Source organism: Geotrypetes seraphini, chromosome 2 (assembly GCF_902459505.1).
Source record: "Geotrypetes seraphini chromosome 2, aGeoSer1.1, whole genome shotgun sequence".
Lineage (NCBI taxonomy): Eukaryota > Metazoa > Chordata > Amphibia > Gymnophiona > Dermophiidae > Geotrypetes > Geotrypetes seraphini.
The window spans coordinates 351,690,016-351,716,331 of NC_047085.1; the positions used below are offsets into that span (position 1 = coordinate 351,690,016).

At 44.4% G+C, this 26,316-nt stretch overlaps 1 protein-coding gene across 1 annotated transcript in view; it reads right to left on the reverse strand.

Moving 5' to 3' along the window:
• The window catches only part of ADCY1 (adenylate cyclase 1), a 562,816-nt gene extending 544,668 nt beyond the window's left edge, over positions 1–18,148 (reverse strand). Inside the window, exon 1 of the mRNA XM_033930390.1 lies at positions 17,243–18,148. Within this exon, the coding sequence (XP_033786281.1) occupies positions 17,243–17,854 (612 nt within the window). The 5' untranslated portion in view covers positions 17,855–18,148. The remainder of the gene's footprint in view (positions 1–17,242) is intronic.
• Positions 18,149–26,316: the final 8,168 nt, after the last annotated feature.

The window sequence follows — 26,316 nt, forward strand, 5'->3', positions numbered from 1 at the left end:
AAGCCCAACCCTCTCTATTCCAATTACCCAGTAAATATGTCAACTTTAGTTTAGGTTTCTTAGCAACCCAACAGATTGTTGAATTTTAAAAGTTAACAGTATAATTTTAAGCTTGAAGCTGGGAGAGATCAGGAGCAACCAGGTCAAAAGGGGGCAACCAGTAAAATATCATCTGCATGGTAATATGCTGACACCCCAAGTGATTGTTATCAGTGGTGAGAGGGCTAAACAAAATGTTGGAAAAGAAGGGAGTGGGGTAAGCACTGAGTGCAGTAGAACACTACTGCAAGGGGAGAGGTCTTCACTCTTGTTTTCCAAAAGAAAGTGCATCTACTCGGGAGTGTGTGGCACAGAGGTTAAAGCAACAGCCTTAGCACCCTGGGGTTGTGGATTTAAGCCTACACTGTTCCTTCTGACCCTGGGCTAGTCACTTAATCCTCTCTTTGCCCCAGGTACATTAGATAGATTTTGAGCCAACCAGGACAGACAGGGAAAATGCTTGAATATCTGAATAAATTCTGAAAGCCCTTGAAAGAATGGTATAGAAATTTGAAAAAATAAACAGAAATAGGATCTCTGACTATCACAGCCACTGCACCTGGAGAAAGAAATGAGTAGAGTGCATCTAACAGACCCTATAAAGCCAACCCTTTACCCCAGTCCTGATACAGCAGAGAAAGAAAAAGGAATAAGAACAAATCTGAAAAAAAAACAGGGGACTAATGATTTAACACCCTCTCCCCTTTTATGATACTGCTTTAGGCCTTTTTTTTATCACCGGCCGCAGCGGTATTAGCTCTGACGCTCATAGGAATTCTATGAGCGTTGGAGTTTTTACCACCATGACTGGCTTCATAAAAGGGGAGTTAGATTGGAAGAGAAAAGGAGTATACACAAATAGATTTTGAAAAGTGTACAATGTGCTTTTCTCATATTCTGTTGCCCACAGAAATAAGAGCCACAAAATAGTGTCTACATACTGTGTGGACAGACAGGGAAAAATGCTTGAGTACCTGAATAAACTCATGTAAACTGTTCTGAGCGCCCCTGGGAGAACAGCATAGAGAATTAAATAAATAAATAAAGTAAAGAATTAGGTTATAAAATCAAAGAGGAGAAATAAGTTAAACAAAGCCAGCCAGGTTGGATGAAAAGTACCACATTACTAGGAGCTGCTCCAGAACACTACCAACCACTCTCAAACGATTTACTGGAATTTTAGCCAATTCAATTTATCATTTACCAAACAACAAATTCTTTCTTCCCAAATGAAGCAAAGGGGAACCTGCAGAAATTCAGGAGGAACAATGGATCGATTACATATTGACAAGATGATCCTGAAAAATGCAAAAGAAGAAAACCAATCCTGCATGTGGTGTGGATTGATTGTAGAAAGGCTTTACCTTCTTTTTCACACTGAATGATTTGGTATTAGGGAAAATATAGAGAATCTCCTAAAAGCAACAATGACGTTGGGAAACAAATCGGATGCTAAGTAGTAAGGAATTAGGCAAAATGAATTCCAAAGAGACTGCTTTCATTCTATTGTTGACCCCTTTGATTCTGTATAATATTTTTGTTACTCATGAGGATCTACAGATGATCTGCGCATGCGCGTGGATCGCACAACAGCGATCTGTGCAAGCAGATGGGGCGTTCCTCCAATCACCCATCTGCATATTTTAGGTTCCAGAATTTGTTGGACCTGCCCGGATTGGGCCCGATCAGGCAGGTTGATGAATCTAGCCCTTTAGAGAATCAGGGCCTTAGCGGGCTTTAATTTTTACGGTTAAAGTGTAGTCTTGTTAGAATGTTTATTTTCTTATTTTTCCTTTTTCTCTACATTTCACTTCTTTATTACTCTCTAGGTACTTTAGTTAGATTGTGAGCCTTCGGGACAGTAAGGGAATTTCTAAGTACCTTTCTTACTTATAATTTTAATGTATATTTTCTGTAAACCGCTTAGAACCTAACGGATGTAGCAGTATATAAGAAATAAATTACATTACATTTCCAAGGAAAATCACTTGCATAGTTTGCTTAAGAAAACTCCGTAAAAGGAGTGCAGGTCCTAGATAATGGGTGACACGGGCTACTGAAAATTGCCCCCAAAAGAATTGTGTGACTAATTTCTTGCTGCATCCTAGAAAAAAAAATAGTTTTGCTGTTTTAACACCTAGCAAGTAGCCACGTTATCACCCCAATCCAGCCATGATCATAAATCATAACAGCTGTCATTAATAGAAACTGCTAAAGCAAAACATAAAGCCCATGAATCCAATTGAAATTATATGGAAGAGTCCAAATAAAGTAAGAACAAACCACATCTTTGCAATCAGGGATGTGCTAATGTGTACGACTTGCCGGAGTCCTAAAGCAGAGCAAAAAGTGCCACACTCAGTGCATACTATCATTCCACAAAGTAATGGATGAAGTGTCCTTTTTCTAACTCGTACAGCTCTTCATGGGGTCAGTTTTAAAAGGGATTTTCTGTGGCTAATCAAGTAGTTTCCTTGCAGAGGTGTCTCCTTTAAAATTTGTCAGATGTTCTCCTAAAGGAAAAGCATGCATCCTGCCAATAGCACCAATATGTTTCTCTCACAAGGAGCTGAAAGTGAAACTGGGGCAGACTAGCTGAGAAATGCACTGAAATTTATTTTTGAAACTCTGGCGTGGTCTTTGCATGCTTTGCACCTAGAAACATAGAAACATAGAAGATGACGGCAGAAAGGGCTACAGCCTATCAAGTCTGCCCACTCTGCTTACCCACCCCCTGTCTATGCCCTAATGACTCAATTTTCTTATCTTGACCCTCGTAGGGATCCCATATGGGTATCCCATTTATTCTTAAAGTCTGGCACGCTGTCTGCCTCGATCACCTGCACTGGAAGCTTGTTCCAATGATCAACCACTCTCTCTGTGAAGAAATACTTTCTGGTGTCGCCATGAACCTAGAACAGGGATCTCAAAGTCCCTCCTTGAGGGTCGCAATAGTCGGGTTTTCAGGATTTCCCCAATGAATATGCATTGAAAGCAGTGCATGCACATAGATCTCATGCATATTCATTGGGGAAATCCTGAAAACCTGACTGGATTGCGACCCTCAAGGAGGGACTTTGAGACCCCTGACCTAGAACATATGTGTGGAGTAAGTGATTTCCCCTAGCACCTGCCTTCAGGGGGCTGCTCAAGAGTCTGTGGAGCCTTAAGCCAACGTTTATGTGAGCAAAGGATCACTCTCTTACGATGAGGGTGCGGAAAAGTTCTCAGCCCAACCAAGAAGAGAATGACGTGGATATGGTTCAATCAATGATCTGAAACAATGTCAAAACATAGAATTTTGTTTCTACAAATTGGCACTTAACAAAATAAGATAACACTCTTTTCAGCTACAATGGCAAAATAACACTCAGAATTTAGGAAATTGGGTGGTTGGGCTGAGAACTTTTCAGCACCCCCTCATACTGCTGCAAAGGCTGAACTGGTGAGGCGCTCTTTAGGCTCCCTTGAGTTTAGGTGCCCTGAGCCAGTACCTCACCTGACTTATGCCTTAAGCTGATCCTGTTTCCTTTATAAACAACTAGTAGGCCTGTGGGTGCCACATGTTCTTAGAACTACAAATCAGGAGAGAAGATTCATAATTATTCTCTGTATGTAGCTTTTATAATGCAGAAAACTATATGTATATTTTTTCAACCTTGAAGGAAAGAAAGCAATACATTTACAATAGACTCTCTGATAACCAGAACTCAATTAACCAGAACTCTCAAGCAAACAGAAAAAAAAATCTAAGAAATAATGCAATACTTTAAATAAAAAAGAATATAAAATCAATTTCTGGTGGAAATTTAAGCGTAAACTTGGCACGCCACACCTGAGTATGCCCATGCTTTGCCTATCACGTCTGGTAGTTTGTCTGGAACAGTTTATGGTATGGCATTGTTCATCAAATGCTTTACCATCCAATACCTTTTTATTTACTATTCTGGTAGCTCAATGCATTCAGAAAATTCCATGTTACTTGAAACATTGATTACAGTGTGATATCCTGAGACTAGAGCAGCTGCTTTTTGTGTGGCAGGTATTAAAATGTGGAACACATTGATGGGCCAATTATGTCTATGTGCTGACAGATTGAAATTTTAAAAAACTATTGAAAATGCAGCTATTTGTATCTACTTTCATGTAAGGAAAGATTTCTATTTGTATAGGCAATAGATGGAAATGGGCAAGAAATGTCATGAAGATTCTCCCCTCCCCCCACACCACCTTTTAAAAAAACTGAGGTGTGGATTTTAGTGCCGGCCGCAATGGTAACAACTCCAACGCTCATAGAAATCATAAGAGCACTGGAGATGTTACTGCTGCAGCCAGCGCTAAAATCCATGTTACAGTTTTGTAAAAGTGTATGTGGGCGGGTTGAGGGGGGTCAGTTTTTTGTAATGTTAATTATATGTTTTTTATGTGTTATAAGGAAATTGTCTAGATATAAACGGTACAGTATATAAATTTTAAAAATAAATAATAAATAAAAGTTTGCTGGAATAAATATGCTTTTAGTTGCTTTCTAAAAGAAAGTATCCAAGTTTATTGGCTCAATTTTAAAGGAAGATTGTTCCATAGAATTGGACCTCCAATACAAAACTTTGTAGTATGATTTTCATCTACTACAGGCTCCATTGTATGTCTGCACTAACCATTAGTAAATGACTCCCCTAAAATAATAATTTTCAAAGTGATTTATTTAAGCTAAAAGGTGTTTTATCTGTGTTACTCAACTACTGTACTTTGGAGGAAAGGTGGGAGAGCGGAGATATGATAGAGACATTCTTGAATGTGGCATAAATGCACATAAGGTGAGTCTCTTTCATTTGAAAGGAAGCTCTGGAACGAGAGGGCAAAAGATGAACTTAAGAGGTGATAGGCTCAGGAGTAGAGAATGACACGGTGACAAAATTCATCACCGTTCCCGTCCCCGCGGATAACCACGGGAAATAATCCCATGTCATTTTTTAGTGTCTATTTCAGCCTCAGTCCTTCTACACCAGCATTCTTCAAAGCAAAGCTTGAGGGTCAGTGGTTGTGGCCATTCATACTCTGACTCTTCCCTCTCTCCTTAATGAATGACATGAAGATGGTTTACCGCGGTTATCCGTGGGGACGGGGACGGTGATGAATTTTGTCACCATGTCATTCTCTACTCAGGAGTAATCTAAGAAAATGCTTATTTACAGAAAGGGTGGTAGATTCATGGAATAGTCCCCCACTAGAGGTAGTGGAAACAAAGACTGTGGGACAAACAAATGGGATCTCTTAGGGAGAGGAGGAGATAGTGGATGATGTGGATGGGCAAATTGGATGGGCCATTTGGCCTTTATCTGTCATCATGTTTCTATGTTAAATCATATAGAACTCCTCATGGGGAATATTAGCGATCCACAAATACTCCTGTAATATAATAAACTAAACTAAACTAAAACTTGGATTTGTAGACCGGGTCATCATCACCAAAAAGGAGTTCGACTCGGTTAAAAATAATTACAAATATATAAGAAAATAAGAACAAAAGCAAATAATGAGGGATCGTAAGTCAAAGAAAAAACTAATAGGAATGATTTGCAAAATGATTTGCAAACAAAATTATTTTTAAGGTATTGTGAAATGATTGGAAGGAGGCTGGACTAGAGAATGACACGGTGACAAAATTCATCACTGTTCCCGTCCCCGCGGATAACCGCGGGAAACCATCTTCATGTCATTCTTTAAGGAGAGAGGAAAGAATCAGAGTATAATTGGGCACAACCACTGACCCTCAAGCTTTGCTTTGAAGAATGCTGGTGTAGAAGGACTGAGGTTGAGATAGACACTACAGAATGACAGTCTCTGGTATCCAGAGCAGATATTGTGATGTCATAATGCCTCATTCCACCAGTGCCTAAGAGCCAATCACATCAGTGATGTCACAATGGCTTCATTATCCTTGGCTCACATAAGAATCAGAGTATGAATGGCCACAACCACTGACTCGCAAGCTTTGCTTTGAAGAATGCTGGTATAGAAGGACTGAGGTTGAAATAGACACTAGAAAATGACATGGGATTATTTCCCACGGTTATCTGTGGGGACGGGAACGGTGATGAATTTTGTCACTGTGTCATTCTCTAGTCTGGACCCCTTGAAGTTAATGGCATTCGATTCCATAATTCCGTTAATTTAAAAATAAAAGATTGACTAAATTTCCTGACAGTTTTTGTATTCACATTAAAGCTTCCACCTCTAATGATGGAATAGGACAAGAATAAGCAAGTCCTTTTATTAAAGGAAGTTGTTAAACTGAGGTATTAAAGACTCATGCTCTGTTCATTTTAATTAGAGGTGGCATCTATAATATCAGATATGAAGAAGTTATTCCACAAGACAAACTCCTAGCCTTTTTATTTCTATTACTTATGGCATAGTAGCTCATTGATCTAAAATAGCTGCAAAGCCTGATGGTACTTCCCTGGTTCTTTTGTATTTTCAAAATATAAGAATCGGTCAGTTCTCTTCATTTGGATGAATACTTGCAGGTTTTAACATGGACAACAAATCATGATGATGATCTAAAAGGTTTTCTATTGCTATGCTCTCATGCGCAGTCAGACACATGCCTCTAATATCTATCTCAACAAGCATTCCCATAGTTGAATTTTACATAGTATCAGAGAGCTGAAATTGGGAAATGTGTTTGTTTAACCATACTTACCGATATTGTGAAAGGTATTTTGTTAAGAGCAGTACTTAAAAAAAAATTGCAAATTCTTCATTGATACTATTATTTAGGGCTCCTTTTACAAAGCCGCACTAGGGCCTTAAAGCGTGGAATAGCCGCGTGTGCTAGCCGCTACCACCTCCTTTTGAGCAGGCGGTTGATTTTCGACTAGCAAGCACAGCTTTGTATACGGAGCCCTTAGTGCTTCCTTTTTGGTTGGAGTAATTCTTATGTCACTGTTTGGTCTTAATTTATACATTTTCTTATTTGCCACCATTTGCAATCTTGGGCAAAAGCTGTTAAACTGAAAATAAATCCTGAAAAGACAAAACTTGTATTAATAAGTCATCCACATAGGTTGACTTCTGCTAATAATATCACTATTCAAGGTGTTAGTTGCAAGCTGGAATTTCAAATGAAGATTTTAGGAGTTATGTTGGATCCTTTTTTTGAGTTTTGAAGCATATGTACAATTTTAATATCAAAAGTCTTTAAGCTATTATAGAACTTGAGGTGTATCAGACCCTGTTTTGAACCCACTGTATTTCAGTTGATTGTACAAATGTTATTGCACCTGAATTATTGTAGTACCTGATTACTATTCAATGAACTGTGAACCACTTTGGGTGAATGAATATCTTTATGAAAAAAAAATGTGGATTGCAAAGTTACCATCAGGTGACACTTTCAGTTATTATAGAACATTGTTGTTCACTTGATTTGCAAACTGACTAAATTCAAAAGTGCTAAACCTCTTCTTTGTATGTTGCACTGGCTACCAGCAGAGGCTCACTCAGTTTTTAAACTATGCAGTCTTGCATTTTTAATTATTCATGGCCAGGCCCCACAATATATGATTCCATTGATCATAGTGTTGGCTAAAAATTGCTAAAGCAGCTCTAAACACTATTTATGATTTCAGTTTATCTCCTCATCTAAAGGAATTGCCTACAAATCTGAATTACAATTAACTTTTTATTATTTAAATAGTGGAATAAGTTACCTACCTATCTATCTTGCCACACACATACTCTTAACCTGTTTCTTGCAAATACCTTAACCCTTTAACTCTGTACTAGAACTTTATGGGGTCCTTCTGGCTGTCTCATTGCATGCAACTGAATTGAATGTCCATGGGTCAAACTGCCATTATAACTTCCTGGGTAACTGACCCAATCTCTTGTAATGTAATCCAACAGCGCTACCAGGCTGTACAGAGACACAAAGAAGACAGTCTCTGCTCGAAAGAGCTTACAATCTAAACAGATAAGACAGACAAACAGGATGTCATGGATACAGTTAAAGGGAATGGTTAATCAGCTGGATGGGTTGGTGGACAGTGAAAAGTAGGGCAGTGTTCTCCCTAGGGCCTTTTAGCTGGGCGGTCCGCCCAGCTAATTTAGATGAGCGCCCGGCTATCATCTGCTGCTGCCACTGCTGCTGAACATAAAAAAAAACAACAACAAAAAAAAAAAAACCCGGCTTGGAGATTTCAGCCCATAGCGATCTTATGCTCCGGGGCTCTATTGGAGGAAATGCTGCCGGGTCCTGTCTTCGTGGAAACAGAAAGTAGGCAGGACCCGGCAGCAAGAAGAGCAAATGCTTCACTAACCTGTCTCCCGCCTTAGCCCGTAGCGAACGCTTGCTTCAGGGCTCTCAACATGTGTGTGCCGGCTTCCCTTCTCCCCCCCCCCCCGGACATAACTTCCGGTTTCGGAGGGAAGAGAAGGGAAGCCGGCACGCACATGTTGAGAGCCCTGAAGCAAGCGTTCGCTATGGGCTAAGGCGGGAGACAGGTTAGTGACGCATTTGCTCTTCTTGCTGCCGGGTCCTGCCTACTTTCTGTTCCCGCGAAGGCAGGACCCGACAGCATTTCCCCCAATAGGTCGATCGCGATCTTGGGCAGATCAGCCTTCCTCTCCCCGACGGCAGAATTGACGTTGGGGAGAGGAATGCTGGTCGGCCGAAGCAGGGAGAGCCTGGGGCAGCGTCGGCTATCGGGCCTGTTATTGGTGGCGGTTTGGGTCCTGGTCCCTGATGGCAGTGGCTTGGGGGAGGGCAGGGAGAAAAAAAGAAAAAGGGTAGGCAGGGAGACAGAAGGAAAGAAGAGAAACAGAAAAAAAAGAAAGGGAAGCAGAGAGAAAGAAAGGGCAGGGAGAGAGGAAGGAAAAGTTGGGGGAGGGAATGAGGTCTAGAGGAGAGGAAGCATACAGGCTAAAAGAAGGGAAGAAAGATTGGATGCACAGTCAGAAGAAGAAAGTGCAACCAGAGACTCATGAAATCACCAGACAAGGTAGGAAAAATGATTTTATTTTAAATTTAGTGATCAAAATGTGTCTGAATTTATATCTGATGTCTATATTTTACACTAAGGTCCCCTTTTATTAAACCGCAATAGAGGTTTTTAGCGCAGGGAGCCTCTGAGCGTCGAGAGCAGCGCTGGGCATTCAGCACAACTCCCTGCACTAAAAACTGCTATCGTTGTTTAGTAAAAAGGGAGGGGGTATATTTGTCTATTTTTGTACGGTTGTTACTGAGGTGACAGTGCATAGAGTCATCTGCTTTGACCTCTTTGAAAAACCCTGGAATAGGAATGATAATTAACATTTTCTATGCGTACAGTGTACTTTGTGTTTTTTAAAAATTTTATTGTTGGTAGATCATTTTGACTTGATCATTTTAAAAGTAGCTCGCAAGCCCAAAAAGTGTGGGCACCCCTGCTCTAGAACATTGCTCCTTAGTTTTATCAAGTGGTGCAGTGAGGGGCCAGCACTTTACATCTTATCACCTCATTCTTTCTTTTTTTTCCTCATGTACAGCACGGTTCTTTATTCTTAGCAGCTCTGGCACTAACAGTACTACGGGTGCCTTATGCTACTTTCACTACCACTTGCAGTCAGGTTCGGCATTTTATCATGGTTTTGGTTTTTTATTTAGTTTTTCACCAGTATTTTCATTTATTTATTAAAGCAGCCTTTTTTAACAGCCTGATGCCCCTCCCCTATCAGTGTGCATTCAATCCACTACCGACACTGTTTTGGCGCCTCTTTCAACAGATCAAATATCATAGCCCCACTGTCGCGTGTTCACATTTATTCTGCGTACGAGTTTATCTCATCAGTGCAGAGACCTTTTCTTTAAGTCCATTTTACTCTCCCTTTTTTACTTTCCCGAGTGCTGTGGTTTTATTCTTTGGTTTTAATAGAAGCTCATTTGAAGAATAATTTAGATCTTTCCCAGGTTTCACTTTTCATAGTCTGCTTTTCATCTGGAGTCTTTTGAGTTTAGAATTACATTTTACGACATATTTTTATGGTTATAATTGTATGACATGTCTAAATCGGTCAAGTTATCCATTCTTTTTATTATTTTTTGTCCCCTCATACAGTGGCAGACCACCCCGGGTGCCAGCCTTAGGGGGGTACACAGCCGGCTGGATCCAGAACCTTCCGAGCTGCTCTAAATGGCACCTGCACCTCAGCGCGGCTGCCGTACTTATTCTGAAGCAGAGTCGGCAGCCACACTGAAGTGCAGGAAGATCCTGCTATGACTGCATTTGCCGCCTCTGCCTCCAGAAGACATAAGTGGCGTCGTTAGGGGTGGACTGGTAGCTGCAGTCATTGCGGAACCTTGCCACAACTCCCTGTGTCTGCCGGCCCACCCCCTCCAACATCACTTAAATCTTCCAGAGGCAGAGGCAACAGAAGCAGTCATCATGAGACCTTGCTGGTTTGGAGGGAGAGAGGAGCATAGAAGGGTGGTAGAGGGAGAAAAAGGGGGTCAGGGTAGTATGGAAGGGTGGTGGAGGGAGAGAAAGGGGGCAGATGCTGATGGAATTGGTGTGCAGGGAAAGGAGAGAGAGACATAAGGGGGAAGGATACTGGATGGAATTGGGTTGGAGGGAAAGAAAGGGGGCAGATGCTGATGGAAGTGGGGGGGGAGAGGAGAGAGTGAAATGCCAGACCATAGGCGTGTGGGAGAAGGAAGGGAAGAACAGGAGAGAGATGCCAGACCATTAGAGGAGGGAAGGGAAGAAGATGGATGCAGAATAATAGGGGTGAAGGGAGAGATGGAAGGGGAATACAAGGAGAGAAGATGCTATATAGAAGGGGCAGAGAGAGGGTAGACAGTGGATGAAAGGAAGAGAGTGACAAGACTATGAGGAAAGCAGAAACCAGAGAAGACAATGTAGAAAAAATTATATTTATTTTTTTGCTTTAGGGGAGATGCATCGCTGTTTCTGTGGTGTTGCATTGTATACAGAGTCCAGCTTCTTGGTGGTTCAATTTAACCTTTGTCTACGTTTTTATATTTTATCCCCCCCCTTTCTATGGCCCCTTTTTATAGCACCGGCCATGGTGGTAATTGCTCAGAATTCTATGAGAGTCTGAGCTGTTACCACCATGGCTAAAAACCACATTATAGTTTTGTAAAAGGGAGAGGGGTTAGTTTGTGATTACATATTCCATACTAGGCAAAGGTGTTTTCTGTGTTCTGTGTGTTCGAAAGACATGGTTTTCAGTTAGGATTGACTGTGTAGGATTGATCTGTACTAGTCTGGCTTGTTTAGTTTTACAATGGGTGTATTGATGTTGTACTGCTCACTGCAGTATGTAAGATGTTGCCTTTTCCTAGGTACACTCTTGTGTGATGTGTGGATTATTACTAAAAATCATGTTTTTCATACAGATGGGGGGGGTGTAAAAAAATGATGGGTGTCACATATGCTAGGTACACCACTGCCTTCATAGTTTATATCTAATCCACAAGCCTGCTTTTAGGACATACAGGGTATGTATCCCTCTGATTCATGACAATTTCACTTCTCATGTTATCTTATCCATTCTTTTTATTATACAACTGCCCAGATAAGCATCAGTCTTTGACGTGATTGGACCTTGAAAACTAACGGCAACAGTGTTCTCCCCAGAAATTTTTTCCAGCCATGAAAATTATTTGCTGCATTTAGTGTGCCACAAAAAACATTTGCTCCGTTTAGTGTGCCGGAGTTAAAAAAGTTTGAGAGACGTTGCTCTATACTATTTGAAAGAGGGCAAATATCTAATTATTCACTTCTAGAATTGGATACTTCTTAAATTTAATAAAAAATTATGGAACAAGTGTCAAACCTTAAGAAAGGTTGCCATATTGAGCATTGGAAAATAACTAATAATAATTAACTAATACAAATAGTACACATTTAGGGCTCCTTTTACTAAGCTGCGCTAGCGGTTTTACCACACGCTTAGCTCGCGCAGAATTGCCGCACGTGCTAGACACAAATGCCCGCATTGAGCTGGCGTTAGTTCTAGTCGTGTTGTGCGGCAATTCTGCACGCGCTAAAAACACTATTGCAGCTTAGTAAAAGAAGCCCTTAATTTTCCCCACCACCAAATTTCCCCGTCCCGCCCCACCCGGCTACTTTTTCATGCCACCCGGCTGGAAAAAATTTCTGGGGAGAACACTGTAGGGGGTCAGGTCAAAAGCGCGCCGGGACAAAGGCGCACCCAGACAATTGAGCGCAGCGCGGAGGTGCGCACCGCTCTAAATTACTGTTTTTAGGGCTCCAACGGGAGGGCGCGGGAGGGGAACCCTCCCACTTTACTTAATAGACATCGCGCCACGTTGTGGGGGCATTGTGGGGGGTGTGGGGGGTTGTAACCCCCCACATTTTACTGAAAACTTCACTTTTTCCCTGTTTTTAGGGAAAAAGTTAAGTTTACAGTAAAATGTGGAGGGTTACAACCCCCACACCCCCCATAACGCTGGCGCGATGTCTATTAAGTAAAGTGAGGGGGTTCCCCCCCATGCTCCCCCGTCGGAGCCCTAAAAAAAGTAATTTACAGCGGCGCGCGCCTCCGCGCTGCACTCAATTGTCCGGGCGCGCCTTTGTCTTTCGCGCCGTTGTCTATGAACCAAAGAAGGGTTATGGATTGAAGGCTATATCAAAAAGGTGGGTTTTCAGTCTGCTTTTAGGGAAGGGGCTTGGAGGACAAACTTGGGTAATCTGTTCCAGGCATATGGGACAGCTAGATGAAAGGAACAAAGTCTGGAATTGACAGTGCAGGAGAAGGGTTCAGCTAAGAGCAGCTTATCTGTGGAACGGAGGTGTATAAGGAGAGAGAAACGAGGAGAGATATTGAGGGCAGCAACTTGTAGGTCAGCAAATGGAGTTTGAACTGTGTGCGAAGGCGGATAGGGAGCTAGTGAAGTGATTTAAGGAGAGGGTTGACATGAGTGTAGTGAGGTTGGTAGAAGATGCAGAGGGGAGAGGCGGCACTGTTAGAAGTTAGAAGTAGATTGCAGTAATCTAAGCGTGAGGTTATGAGAGTGTGGACAAGGGTCTGGGTAGTGTGCTCAGAGAGGAAGGGGCAAATTTTGGTAATGTTGATTTTGGTGATTAACATAACACTTGCTTTCTGGCCATGTCCAGCTTCTTAACTCCAAAAAAACAGCCAGTCTGTCTAATTACAAGCATGGACAGCTCAGTAGATACTGTTGCTCTCTGGAGGTGGTAAAAAAAAAAAGGTATGGAAGATGGAGCTTTAGAAAGGATCTTGGAGGGGTGCAACGCCTTAACCTGAAGATAAAGCAGGGCCCCCCCTTTTTCATCCACCTTCCTTATGGTTCAGTATGCAGGTCAATGTGTGAACTGAGATTAATTCTGCTAATTTAGGGCTAGATGCATAAAACACGGTCGCTAAGACCATGCGGGACGCTGTGGGTTAATTTCTTGGCCAATTTCTAAACAGCAATCAATGTTCAAATGGCTGCCCATGCAAATAACTTTTGTGGAGGGCAATCATAATCCCATCCGATCACGCACTTAGAAACCGGCTCTCACACATGTGCAGAGCCAGTTTGGGGAAGCCCGAACAGCTGTGCAGCTGGAGATGACCCAAAACAGCCTTCTGTCACTCAGCTGTTAGGGTTTTTTTTTTTTGTTAATGGTGCAGATGTTGTGCATGTGTTACACACACACAATATCTGTCTCCATTTTTTAAAATGTGAGCCCCCCTCCACAATGACAGTCCCCAACTGACAACCCCTGTAGAACCCTCCTCCCATACTTCACTAAAAATTGGCAGGAGGAATGCCCACTTCCCCCTTCCCCCACTGAACTGACCCCTTCCCACCAGGATGCCCCTGTACCGACCCCTCCCCTTACCCACTTTACAAAAAATCAGGAGGGATGCCCACTCCCTCCTGCCACTGGAAGCCCCCTGGCCCCCTCAAACTACCACCCCACCCCCCAAACCCCCCCTCATATCTGTACATTAAGATGACAGCAGGAGGGATGCCCACTCCCTCCTGCTCACATGCCTGCCACTCCAAAATGGTGGACTTTCCCCTTCCTGGATACTTTAAGCCCCTCCTTTGGGAGGGGCCTTAGGTATCTGGGCCAATCAAGGTCTTAGGCCACCTTTCCGATGCATCCCAGGATACAATGAGAAAGGGAAGTGAGGGAGGGAGCATCCATCTTGCCGGCTTATAAAATGAGGTATGAGGAGGGCTAGGGGGTTGTTTGAGCTGGAGGAATCTGAGCTGACACTCCAGCCCACCAGAACAGTCTTATGGGGTCTTGTTGGTTGGGTGGTGGGAGGAGGATCTTCATGTAGGGTGTGTGTGTGTGGGGGGAGGTCTGGGAAGCAAGGGGGAGTGTTGGGGTGAGTGTCAGGGGGCAGTGTCGGGGGGGGTCCAGGTTGCCCAGATGCACAACTGGGTTGCTGCAGATATTGTGTATGTGTAACACACACATAGTACCTGTGTCAATTTTAAAAAAAAGTTATGCTATGTTATATTAATTTCAGGGCTGATCTATGGGTAGGAGAGGTAAGTGACTGGCCTTGACCAGTCGTTTTTTTTTTTTGGATCGCTAAATGTGATCACTTTTTTTTTGTGCACCGGGAAGTCATGTTAGAGCATCAATCGCTCTGCTAGTTTACAATGGCATTTCATTATTAATGACCTCATTTTCATGGCCAGATCGGAGAATGAGCAATCGTGCACAAAGCCACGCGGTAAGCAATTTTGTGCAGCGGGACGGCAAATCCGATCATCACTAAACCAACCAAAACCATTTTAGCGACGATCATTAGGCAATCACTGACTTTAGTGCATCTGGGCCACTGTTGGATATGAGGGGGAAAATATGTAAGAGAGATTGCTAAAAACTGAGAATGACAGGGATTTGGGTCTGGATTGAGAGAAAGGGAAACTGCTGGGCAATGGTGTGTGTGGGGGAATACAGAGATATTGCTGACCATGAGGGAGGAATAGAAACCAAGACTGCTGGGTATAAATGAGAGAGATAGTAAGAATGAATTTGCTGGATTATGGGGAAATTACTCGACATGAAGGGGTAATAGAAAAAGAAGGAAACAGATCCATGAAAGATGAGAAGGAAGAGAGAGGCTGTTTGGCATAAGATAAAGAAGAGAGAGAGATAAACTCTTAAGAATGGAGGAAGACATGAGAGAGAAACAGACAGTTGGGTATGAGAGACCGAGAGGACAGAAAATAACAGTGATGGTTCTTCTGCTTTCAGTGTTTACAACCCCTGCTAAGGTTCAAATCTACCAGCCTCCTACTCTGAAAATATACTTGATGTGGGACTTTGTTTATAGATAAACAACTTTCCTAATTTGAATTGCTAAAAATGTTGTGCCTGCTGAAATGTTATTTTTATCTCAGTTGAACTACAAGCTATTAGTGGCTCTCAGGTAAATTAGTCTCTGAAAACAAGGCTGGTATTTAAGTACATAATTATGTTCTGATTTTTGTATAATTTGATATCCAATGGACTGGTAAGAAATAAGTCCCTTGGGCTATTTCCCTACAATCTGATTCTCACCCGCTGCATTCCAGTGAACTGCAGCTTAGGTGGCACCCTCCACAAAATTTTTCAACTCCTGCAAGGAGGCAAGAAAAGATAATGGCAGACATTCTAAAAACTGTCAATTGAGTGGTATTCATTATTTCCAGAGTCTGACCCAGATCCCATTAATCGTCTATTATCTTGCATTGTACAGAATTTCACTTGCATCCAATCTGTATCCTTGTCACTCCAATCTCATGGGCTGCAGGCAGTTAATTCTCCAACTAGGCAGCTCAAATGGAATCAAATACAAGTAATGACAGTCATCCTTCTGTAAATTAGACCGTCATTAATGTTCCATTATGAAGCTAACACAGCCAAATCCCCGCACTTCTGGGTTTCACAAACACAGTAATAAAGCGACTTCATCATTCAGATTAATTCCAATAACAACCTACAGCACTGCAACCTGTCTCTCAAAATATTAGACCCCCCCCCCCAAAAAAAAAAAAAAATAATAAAACAGTTCTCATTCTGCTTCACCATTCTTGACATCCTCATATTCAATTAGATCAAATAAACTGCTTAAGGCTTAAGTACGTAAACAATAATTTAATAGGGCATATCATAGTTTCGTATAGATATAAACCTATAGTTAAATAATGTCTCTATATTGTACCAAAAGCATAAACCTGATCGTGACCCAGAAAGAAACATTTTGTTTTAGTAACTGCTTTGCCTTTTTTTTTTTTTTTTTTAATTCATTGCCCCAAATTACAGTTAAAAAAAAAAAAAATCATTTCTTCATCGTGCAAAACACTATGCAAAAAGATACAACACGGCATACTTCTTAAACCGCATCTTTGTGACCCTGGACAAACGCCTCAGAATGCCAGAAACAAAATGAAAATGGCAAATCATTCTTGACTTAACCGCATCCCCCCCCCCCCCATATCTTTTTTTTTTATTCTTTACAGGCATATACTGTATACAAGCAAGGCTTCTAAGGCAGGAGCATATTTTTAGGAGAGGCAAATTGCTGGAGAATTAACACTACAGCAGACTTCCAAATGGCTGTGAGGAAGAAAGACTCGGTGTAGTAAATCGTGTGGCTAGCGGGGAAGGGGGGGAGGGGGGCACGCGATTGCAGACAGATCAAAGCTTTAGCCGTCTGCGAAAAGACTGCTCGAGAGAGGAGCTGTAATTTTGTTAGACTCGAGGATTCCCCCTCTTCGGGTTCCCGCCATCTAAGGAGTTTTACCGCCACTGAACGCCAACTTGTGGAACAGCTCCAGTCAGGAAGGGCTGCCCTCTTTCTCGCCCTGCCTCAGGCGCATCATCATAATACTTTAGCTTACAGCTTGACATGTGCGTGGAGATGTAATTTGATCCCAGAAGTCAGACCCTGTTTATCTTCCCCCCCCACCCCCTTGCTCAGTGGAGACCATCATTTCCATGGCTCGGATGCAGTCCAAGAATCTGTTTGCCCTCCCCCAATAATGAAACCTAGTCACTTAAATACTAAGAGGGGCAAAGGGGTGTCTGACCCCGGTCCCTCCCAACAACACAACCTCCCCCCCCCTCCCCCATAACACTAACACAGATATAATAAGACAGCATAATAGAGAGAGACAGTGCTGGGAATGCCCGGAAGGCACCGCCGGCCAACTCACCGCTCTCCAGAGCCTCTGCTCCTGGGCGCTGACCGAGGTGACGGTGACGATGAGGTGCGAGACGGACACCAGGAGGCCGAAGACGAGAGCCAGCAGGGTCCGCACGGGCAGCAGGGCGTAGGACACGAAGGTCACCAGCATGAGCTGCCACATGCCCTGCTCGGGGGCCCGCGGGGGCTTGGAGCCGTGGGCGGCCAGGGAGAAGGGGCAGCAGAGGAGCGAGAAAGTGAAGGCGAAGAGCAGGGTGAGCTTGACGATCTGCTGCAGCTGGGTCACCTGCAGGTACTTGACGTTGGTCACGATGAAGAGCGACGCGAAGGCGATGCAGTGCACGGGGTGCGAGCCCTTGGAGATGGTCACGCGGGGGGGGCCCGAGGTGAGCTCCAGCAGGGTCAGCGTGGCCGTGGCGACGATGAGCACCGCCAGCGCCTTCAGGGTGGACGTCTGCTCCAGCTTCAGGTTGTAGCTGTGGAACAGGGACTCGAGCTCCTTGCAGTCGAATTCGTCCTCGCAGGCGAGGGCGTCCAAAGGGGGTCCGGGGGAGCAGCGGCACTTCTTCCTGCGCGTTTTGACCTGCGGCAGCGGAATCTCCTCCATGCCGGGGCCATGCATAAAACCCGAGGGCGAGCGCTCAGAGCCCCTCTCTCCTCCGTCCGCAGAGGGGCCGCCGGGAGCCCAGCCGGCAGGGCTGCATGGGCAGGGGAGAGCGAGGGGAGCCGAAAGTGCCGGGCTGCCGACCCCTCGGTGCTGTTTCGCCTCTCCCTCCCCGCCGCTGTGCTGAGAATCTCGCAGTGCCACTAAACCACATCCAAAAGCTTGAACTCGACAAGGAATTATTAAAGTGATCAACAGGCAGCTCCGGCTTCAGGTTCCGTATCCTTAGAAGCAGGGAGCTGATGGTAAACTGTATGGACCATTACCCCCCCCCCCAAAAAATATATTTACATATAGCCAATATCTGAAAAATAAAAAAAAGACAGAGGGAGAAAGAGGAGAAGGAAGAGGGGCATGGATGGAGATGCATCAAGAGGGAGTGAGGAAGAGAGAGAAAGAGGGAGAGAGAGGGTGATTCCCTTCCTACGTCTTGAGCCCAGCACTTCACCGAGCGGTGATAGGCTCGGGCATGCGCATAGACGACGCAGAAACAGCTCCCCAAGGTGGCACTTACAGCAGGACCATGCTTGAAACTGTTATGCACAGTTGCCCTTCTCCCTCCCCTCTTCCCAAACTGTAGGGGGGGGGGGGTTTGGGAGAAACACACTGGAACCACATAAATTCGCTGATCTAGACTTGCTTAGAGACTCAGAAACTCTGCAGTCATCAATTCCCCCCCCCCCCCCTTTGCAGTCTTTGCTGTAGTATTGCTATGCAGTTGTGTAAGTACTGGGCAGAGTGAAGACACTGGTCCAAGGGCTCATTGGAGGGAAATATCAGCCCAATGATTTATTTCCTACCAGCCTATGGGATAACAACAACATATAGTAAAATCAGAGTAAAATTATGTACATAACAAAGTTCAGCCTTGAATTCAAAGATTATAATTTACCACCAATAGTTTGCAGTTCAGATGAGGCAGTAATACTGCATGCCCAACATTTTTAGCAATACAAATTAAGAAAATTGTTTTATCTACAAACAGAGCCCCGCATCACTGGCATTTTCAGAGTAGGAGGCTGATAGTTTTTGAGTCCTGAGCAGGGGTTTGCAAGCACTGAAACAGAAAAAATAACATTTTACTGTTCTTTTCAGTCTTTTTCTCATGTCCTACTTCTCACAACCAGTACATGCACATACTCTCTCACTTTTTGTGCCAGTTTCCCTTCCTTTTTGTGCCAGTTTCCCTTCCTTTTTGTGCCAGTACAGTGGTATATTTTAATGCTTAGTTGTTGTCATTGCTGGTTTTGTTTTTGTTCGTTTTTTTTAATGATGTCATTTTAATATTTGATGTCTTTCTATTATTCTGTTTTGATTGTCTTTACAAACTAAAAAGAATTAACCCCAAAAAATCCACAGAGAAAAGAGTCCAAGAGAAACAAAAAAACACTGTGGAGTGACGATGATCCTGAAATGGACTTTAATGAAAGAATCAAAGTTCCAAATATACAATAAGATAATCCATGTACAAATCAAAAGGACCTAGTCCGCTAGTAGCGCAGGACCCAACACGGTCTGCGTTTCAACATGATGTCTTCTTCAGGGGTCCCTAAGAGTCCTATGATAATGAATATGTGGAAAAACTGGTATGTGGAGAGACAAACGCTGCTTGAAACCAAAGCAATTGTCTTTATCCCACTCAAATGTTTTATGAATATTAGCTGCTTTGAAACTTTGAAAAGGCGGGATAACAAAATTTAAATAAACTTGAAACTTTCTGTCCCATGGTCAGCAGTCTCTCATTTCTTCCCTTATGCTCAACAAACTACTTTGCCTCATATCAAGCAATCTCTGTAGCACTGCGTACATCAAGCAGTTCTATAGAAATGATAAGTAGAAGTAATCTTTCTCTCTCTCTCTCATTTACCTCATATTCATCAGCCTCTCTTATTTCTCCACTCATGCCTCATGGCTTGCACTCTGTTTCTATTTCTCCTTCTTTACAAGCTCAGAATTTTCTCTGCCTCTCAGTTCCGGTCCCAATGCAGGGTGCTTTCTAACTCACATTTCTTCTCCTGGTCCCCAAGTTTCTTTCTCTATCCCCCCTACTTCCAAAGTCCAGCAGTTTCCCTGTCTCTCTTATGCCAAGCAGTTTTTCTCTATATATATTTCTCTCACTTTATCCAGCAGTCTCTTTTTCTATTTCTACCTGAAAGCTCAGCAGGCCCTTTTTTCCATCTCATGCCCAGCATTCTCTCTATTTCCCCCTAATTCCCAGCAGTCTCTCTCAATTTCTCCCCCAAAGTCCAGCAGTTTTCTTCTCTCTCATTGCCAGCAGTCTCTCTACTCCACCACCCACTCCCAACCCACCCACGCAACAGTTTCAACCTCTCTCAGCCATTGGCAGCCTGAAAATTATGTATCATTTTTCATGTCACCGGGATTTTCATTTTATTCATTTTCATTTGATCTTGTTGTCATTTGCAGATAAAAGTGCATTCTGTTTGGACATAGTGCACAGTGTGTGGAAACAGGGGATCACTGTTTCAGAAAGAGGAATCACTCATTTGTGACCATCTTTGGGAAAAGGTGACTGCTGTATTACATATTGTAGGCCCTAACAGAATTAATTAAATATTATTATATTTTGTTTCCCAGAGATGGTCACATAGATGCCCAAGTTTGTGCATGTACAAACTTGTTTGCGCATGCACGGTGGTTCCAGTATCATGACATAATGCACCCTCTTTCCACAGAGTATGCACTATGTCCGAAAAGTGTTCACTAGTAGCAGTGAACAACAAAACACTAGCTCCCAAATACTATGAATGATGCCCAGTTGTGTGCCTACTTGTAGAAAAGAGTCACTTACTGGGTCTTCATTCGGTGAGCATTTGCTAGTTGCATGGTCATGCAAACTTGTATACGAATTTTACTATCTGATTTTTATGCTGTATAGAGATGAGAAGGTCTATATCAGTGTTTTTCAATCTTTTTACACCCGTGGACCGGCAGAAATAAAAGAATTCTTTTGTGGACTGGCAAACTTCTAGGACTAAAATTTAAAAACCCCGTTTCTGCCCCATCTCCATGAGTTCGGTCCCCACAAATCATCTGATCCCATCCGCACAAGCCTCAATTAGGATTTTATATTGAATGTATTTTATTAAAGTACAAAAAGAAACAATATTTTGTACAATTGTCATTTTATAAATAGAAATAATACAGAGCAAGGATCACCAAAACCCCTGTCTCCCCTTCCCTTCACACAGTGGCGTATCAAGGGGGGGGGGGGGGAGGGGCGGTCCGCCCGGGTGCCAGCCCTGAGGGGGTGCTCCCGGCCTTGCCATTCAGTCCCACCCCCGAAGGGCCGCTCGCCCCACTGACCTTCCTGCACCACCTGTGAAGAAGCCCACAGCAGGATCGCAACGTCAGCGATCCCTGAGCTGCTTGGGCGCTGCTTCCTGCGCTGCGGTCCCACCCCTCCTCTGACGTCAGAGGAGGGGCGGGACCGCGGCGCAGGGATCGCTGACGTCGCGATCCTGCTGCGGCTGCTTCATAGTTGGTGCAGGAAGGTCAGTGGGGCGAGCGGTCCTTCGGGGGTGGTGGGGGGGACTGAACGGCAAGGCCGGGAGCATAAGTAGTGCTGCTTCATAGGTGGTGCGGGGAGGCCAGGGGGGCGAGCGGTCCTTCGGGGTGGGGCGGGCGGGCAGGCAGGCAGGCTTTCAAGGGGGTGGGGGGTGACAGGCAGGCAGGCAGGCCTTCAAGGGGGGAGGCAGGCCTTCAAGGGGGGACAGGCCTTCGGGGGGGGGTGCAGACCTTCAAAGGGGAGGGACAGGCCTTCAAGGGGGGGGCAGGCAGGCCTTCAAGGGGGGGACAGGCCTACAAGGAGGTGGGACAAGCCTACAAGGGGGTGGGACAGGCCTTCAAGGGGGGGACAGGCCTTCGGGGGGGTGCAAGCCTTCAGGGGGAGTGCAGGCCTTTGGGGGGGTGCAGGACTTCAGGGGGGATGCAGACCTTCAAGGGGGTGCAGGCCTTCAAGGGGGGGACAGGCCTTCAAGGGGGGGGACAGGCAGGCAGGCCTTCAAGGGGGTGCAGGCCTACAAGGGGGTGGGACAGGCCTTCGGGGGGGTGCATGCCTTCGGGGGGTACAGACCTTCAAGGGGGTGCAGGCCTTCAAGGAGGGGGTGCAGGCCTTCGGGGGGTGCAGACCTTCAAGGGGGGGACAGGCCTACAAGGGGGAGACAGGCCTACAAGGGGGTGGGACAGGCCTTCAAGGGGGGACAGGCCTTCAGGGGGGTACAGGCCTTCGGGGGGGGACAGGCCTTCAAGGGGGGGACAGGCAGGCAGGCCTTCAAGGGGGGGGACAGGCCTACAAGTGGGGAGACAGGCCTTCAAGGGGGGGAGAGGCCTACAAGGGGGTGGGACAGGCCTTCAAGGGGGGTGCAGGCCTTCAAGGGGGGACAGGCAGACCTTTAAGGGGGGACAGGCCTTTGGGGGGGACCCTGGATTAGAAGTACACAGAGGGAAGGGGTGTTCAAAGAGACGTGCATATGCCAAACTTTGGGGGGGAGGAAGAAATAATGGGTCTGAAAATAGAGGAGAGGGAGAGAGATGATGGACCATGGGATTTAGGGAGGGTAGGAACAGAAAGGGAGAGAAATTGGACACAAGGGATGGTGTGGAGGAGGGATAGAGATATTGGATATGAGGGTAATTGGGAAAAGAAAGGGAGAGATGGTGGACTCTGGGGTGGTGGGGAAGGAGGGAGAGATGCCGGATGAAAGGGTAGTTAAGAAAAGGTGGATCTGTGGAGGGAGATGAAAAAAAGGAAAGATACCAGACTTCCTGGGGAGGGAAGGGAAATGGAAAGGGAGGACAGAGTTGGCAGATGGATGGTTAGCATGAAGAAAGAAGGAGACCCTGGCAAGCAAGTTATCAGAAGAAAACCAGAGCCTTGGACCAACAAGATTTGAAATATAACCAGACAACAAAAGGTAGAAAAATTAATTTTATTTTCTGTTTTGTGATTATAATATGTCAGATTTGAAATGTGTATCCTGCCAGAGCTGGTGTTGGACTGCAAACGTGATCTAGGATTAAACAGAGAGAGGAAAAGTCCTTTTTGTTTCTTTATTTTATTTACACCACAGCGCCAGTGTGGTTAGGAGAAGCCAAAGGGGGTGAAAAAGCTATAAAACCACCAGGAGTTTTGAAAAAAATCACCCAACTGGGCAGGAAAATCGAATTGAAAAACCAATTCATAGGCTGAATCGAATCAAAATTTTTTTTCCTGAATCTGGCAGCATTAGTTTGCGCTACTGTCTTAGACTTTAGGACCTGGGATTGGGGAGAGATGGCATCCTCAGTACTTTATAATGCAAGTGAAACGAGGATTTGGTCAGACTTTTGAAGGGTCTGCAGAAAAAAAAATATTGTATAGGTCGGGGACATGAGACAGCAGGAATGGGAACTTTTCTTCTATTTTTGTGAATGGAAAGGCTGAGGATGTCAGAGAGTTCAGTTAAAATATGTACTTTATAAGAAAATATAATAATGTGTTTTATAAAGTTTATAGCATAGCTGGCCTACCCAGTGAGGTGTTCCTAGTGGTGGTGGTGGCAGCGTGTCAATGTGTTGAGAGGAAGAGGTGGTCTGGGAAATTCTGCTGAGGAAACTCCGGGTCCATTTCCACCCCCCAGTTAGTCCACTCCACTCAACTGGTTCACACACTGAGTGGGTCTTTGGGTGTTGTTTTGGGATCTCTTCCAGTGGTTTATCAGTATCTCCTTCTGGTCCAAGGAAGGAAACTTTGTTATCCTTAGCATTGACCTACAGAATATGTTTGTAACAGCGCTGCTTGTGTGGCATTAGGCTATGTAGTGATCGAAAGAAAAAAACAGACCTTTGCACATTTTTGCACTATATGGTGGGTGTATGAGGAGATTCACATTTCCTGCACAGCTAAGTCCATGTGAAGTTACCTTGTGCTGTATTTGACATCTAGCAAGGTCTCTGGAAGGAAAGATCTAAACTTAAAAATGAAGTGGCCAGAAGTTATGGTAAAAGCAGATAGTGTAGCTGGTTTTAAGAAAGATTTGGACAAATTCCTGGAGGAAAAGTCCATAATCTGTTATTAAGACATGGGGGAAGTGTCTGCTTGCCCTGGATCGGTAGCATGGAATGTTGCTACTCTTAGGGTTTTGACCAGGTATTAGTGTCCTGGATTGGCTACCATGAGAATGGGCTACTGGGCATGATGGACCATTGGTCTGACCCAGTTAGGCTATTCTTATGTTATGTTCTCATCTGTAGGGGCCTTTGTTTTCACTTCTTATTTTAATATATTTTTTTCTGGGAACTTATCAGTGTTTTTTATAATGGGAACAAAAATGGAAGAGAATTAATGTGTGCGGGATGAGGGGGTAACTAATTTCTTCAGCTAAATAATTCAATCCACTTCAAACAGACATAGGAGAACTCACACACCATTCACACACCCTCCAACCAAAAACGTCAAAAGAAAAAAACTGTTTGACAACCTCCTAGCCATTCAAGCTGCAACACTCGACCCCCCAACTCTACAACCAATTGACATCGACCACAGACTGCAAAACCTTCCAAAAGAAATAAAAACCCTTCTATTAAAAAAACACATAAAACCGAACTAACACAATCAGAACTGTCCCAAGCATCACCTGCAACTACTCCATATGTACTTCTGATGTCATAACAATTCAGACATAATTTATGTTATGTTATGTTTGGAATATAAGAAAATTTTCACTGCCTGTTTCTATTCTGACCATTTATAACGTTTCATGGTCATTACAAAAAATATTTTTATACATGGGGGGGTGTCAAAAAATGATGGGCCCCGGGTGCCACATACCCTAGGTATGCCACTGCCTTCACATATATCCCCTCTAATACCAAGAAAACTGAATCAGCCAAATTATTACAGAAAGCTACACAGAAATATCATTCTAACAGAATACCACAGTCACACATGACAGGAATAGTGTTAGGGGAATGCAATTAGGGCAAATGCCCCCTAGTCAGAGAGAGAGTCCTAAGCAGCTAGAAGCTAAAGAAGCACTGCCTGTGCTTTGCAGTCCCCAGTTATGTCTAATCAAAAAATAGAAATAAAATTATTTTTTTCTACCTTTTGTTGTCTCTGGTTTCTGCTTTCATCTTCTTTTCACTCTCTTCCTTCCAGCGTCTGCCCTCTGTCTCTTCAGTCCAGCATCTGCCCCTTCCATCCACTGTCTGCCTTCTTCCCCTTCCATATGGTATCTGTCTTCTTTCTATGCCCTTTCCCCTTTCCATCCAGCCTGTGCCTCCTCACTCCTTTTTACATGATTCATTCCAGCTTCACTGCTCTCATTTTTATCTCTCCTACACCAGATCTAGCATCGTTGTCCCTCTCTGCTTATTTCTCTGCTGACCCCTTCCCATCATAAATCTCTCTACTTTCTCATGCCTGCCTCTCCCCTTCCCCTCCTCTAATCTCCCTGCCAGCTGTTTCCTTCCTTTTTTCCTTCTCCCTTCCCTCCTCCTCCTGTCCAGCAGTAACTCTCTTCCCTTCCTCCCCTCCCAGCAGCATCTCTCCTTCTCTTTCCCTCCAAGTCCAGTAGCAGCTGTCCCTTTTTTCCCTTGTCCAGAACCTTCCCAGACTCCTTTCCCTCCTCCCCTCCCAGCAGCATCTCTCCTTCTCCTTCCCTCCAGGTCCAGTAGCAGCTGTCCCTTTTTATCCCTTGTCTAGAAGCTTCCCAGACTCCTTTCCCTCCTCTCCTCCCAGCAGTATCTCTCCTTTTCCTTCCCTCCAGGTCCAGTAGCAGCTGTCCCTTTTTTTACCTTGTCCAGAAGCTTCCCAGACTCATTTCCCTCCTCCCCTCCCAGCAGTATCTCTCATTCTCCTTCTCCAGGCCCAGTAGCATCTGTCCCTTTATTTTCCCTTGCCCAGCAACTTCCCAGCCTCCAACAGTGGCTTTCTCCCCTCCCAGCAGCTCTCTTTACTTGCAAGTGCAGCGATTCAGGAAGGCAGCCTCGGGTCCTTTGTTGGGTCGCATCATCAGAGACAGCCGCGACTCAGCAAAAGCCCCAAGGCTGCCTTCGTGAATCGCTGCGCTGGTAAGTAAGGAGTGCTGCAGAGAGGGGAGAAAGCCACTGTCGGAGGCTCCCCTGATCTCTCCGGCCCAGCTGAAAATATCTCATCGATCTTACCGGCCCTGTGCAGACTGGCAGGAAATTTAAGTTAATCAATCTCGCCGGTCCTGCGCGGACCGGCAGAAATTTCCTGCGGACTGGCACCGGTCCACGGACCAGCGGTTGAAGAACAGTGGTCTATATTACTCCTGCTGAAGGCTGACCAGCCAAAATACGGCCGTGTCAAGTCTTCTTTTTACATATATATATATATATCTTTATTCATTTTCAAAAGCCAACAGTAAGTGCAACAGATAAGCAAACAAATAATA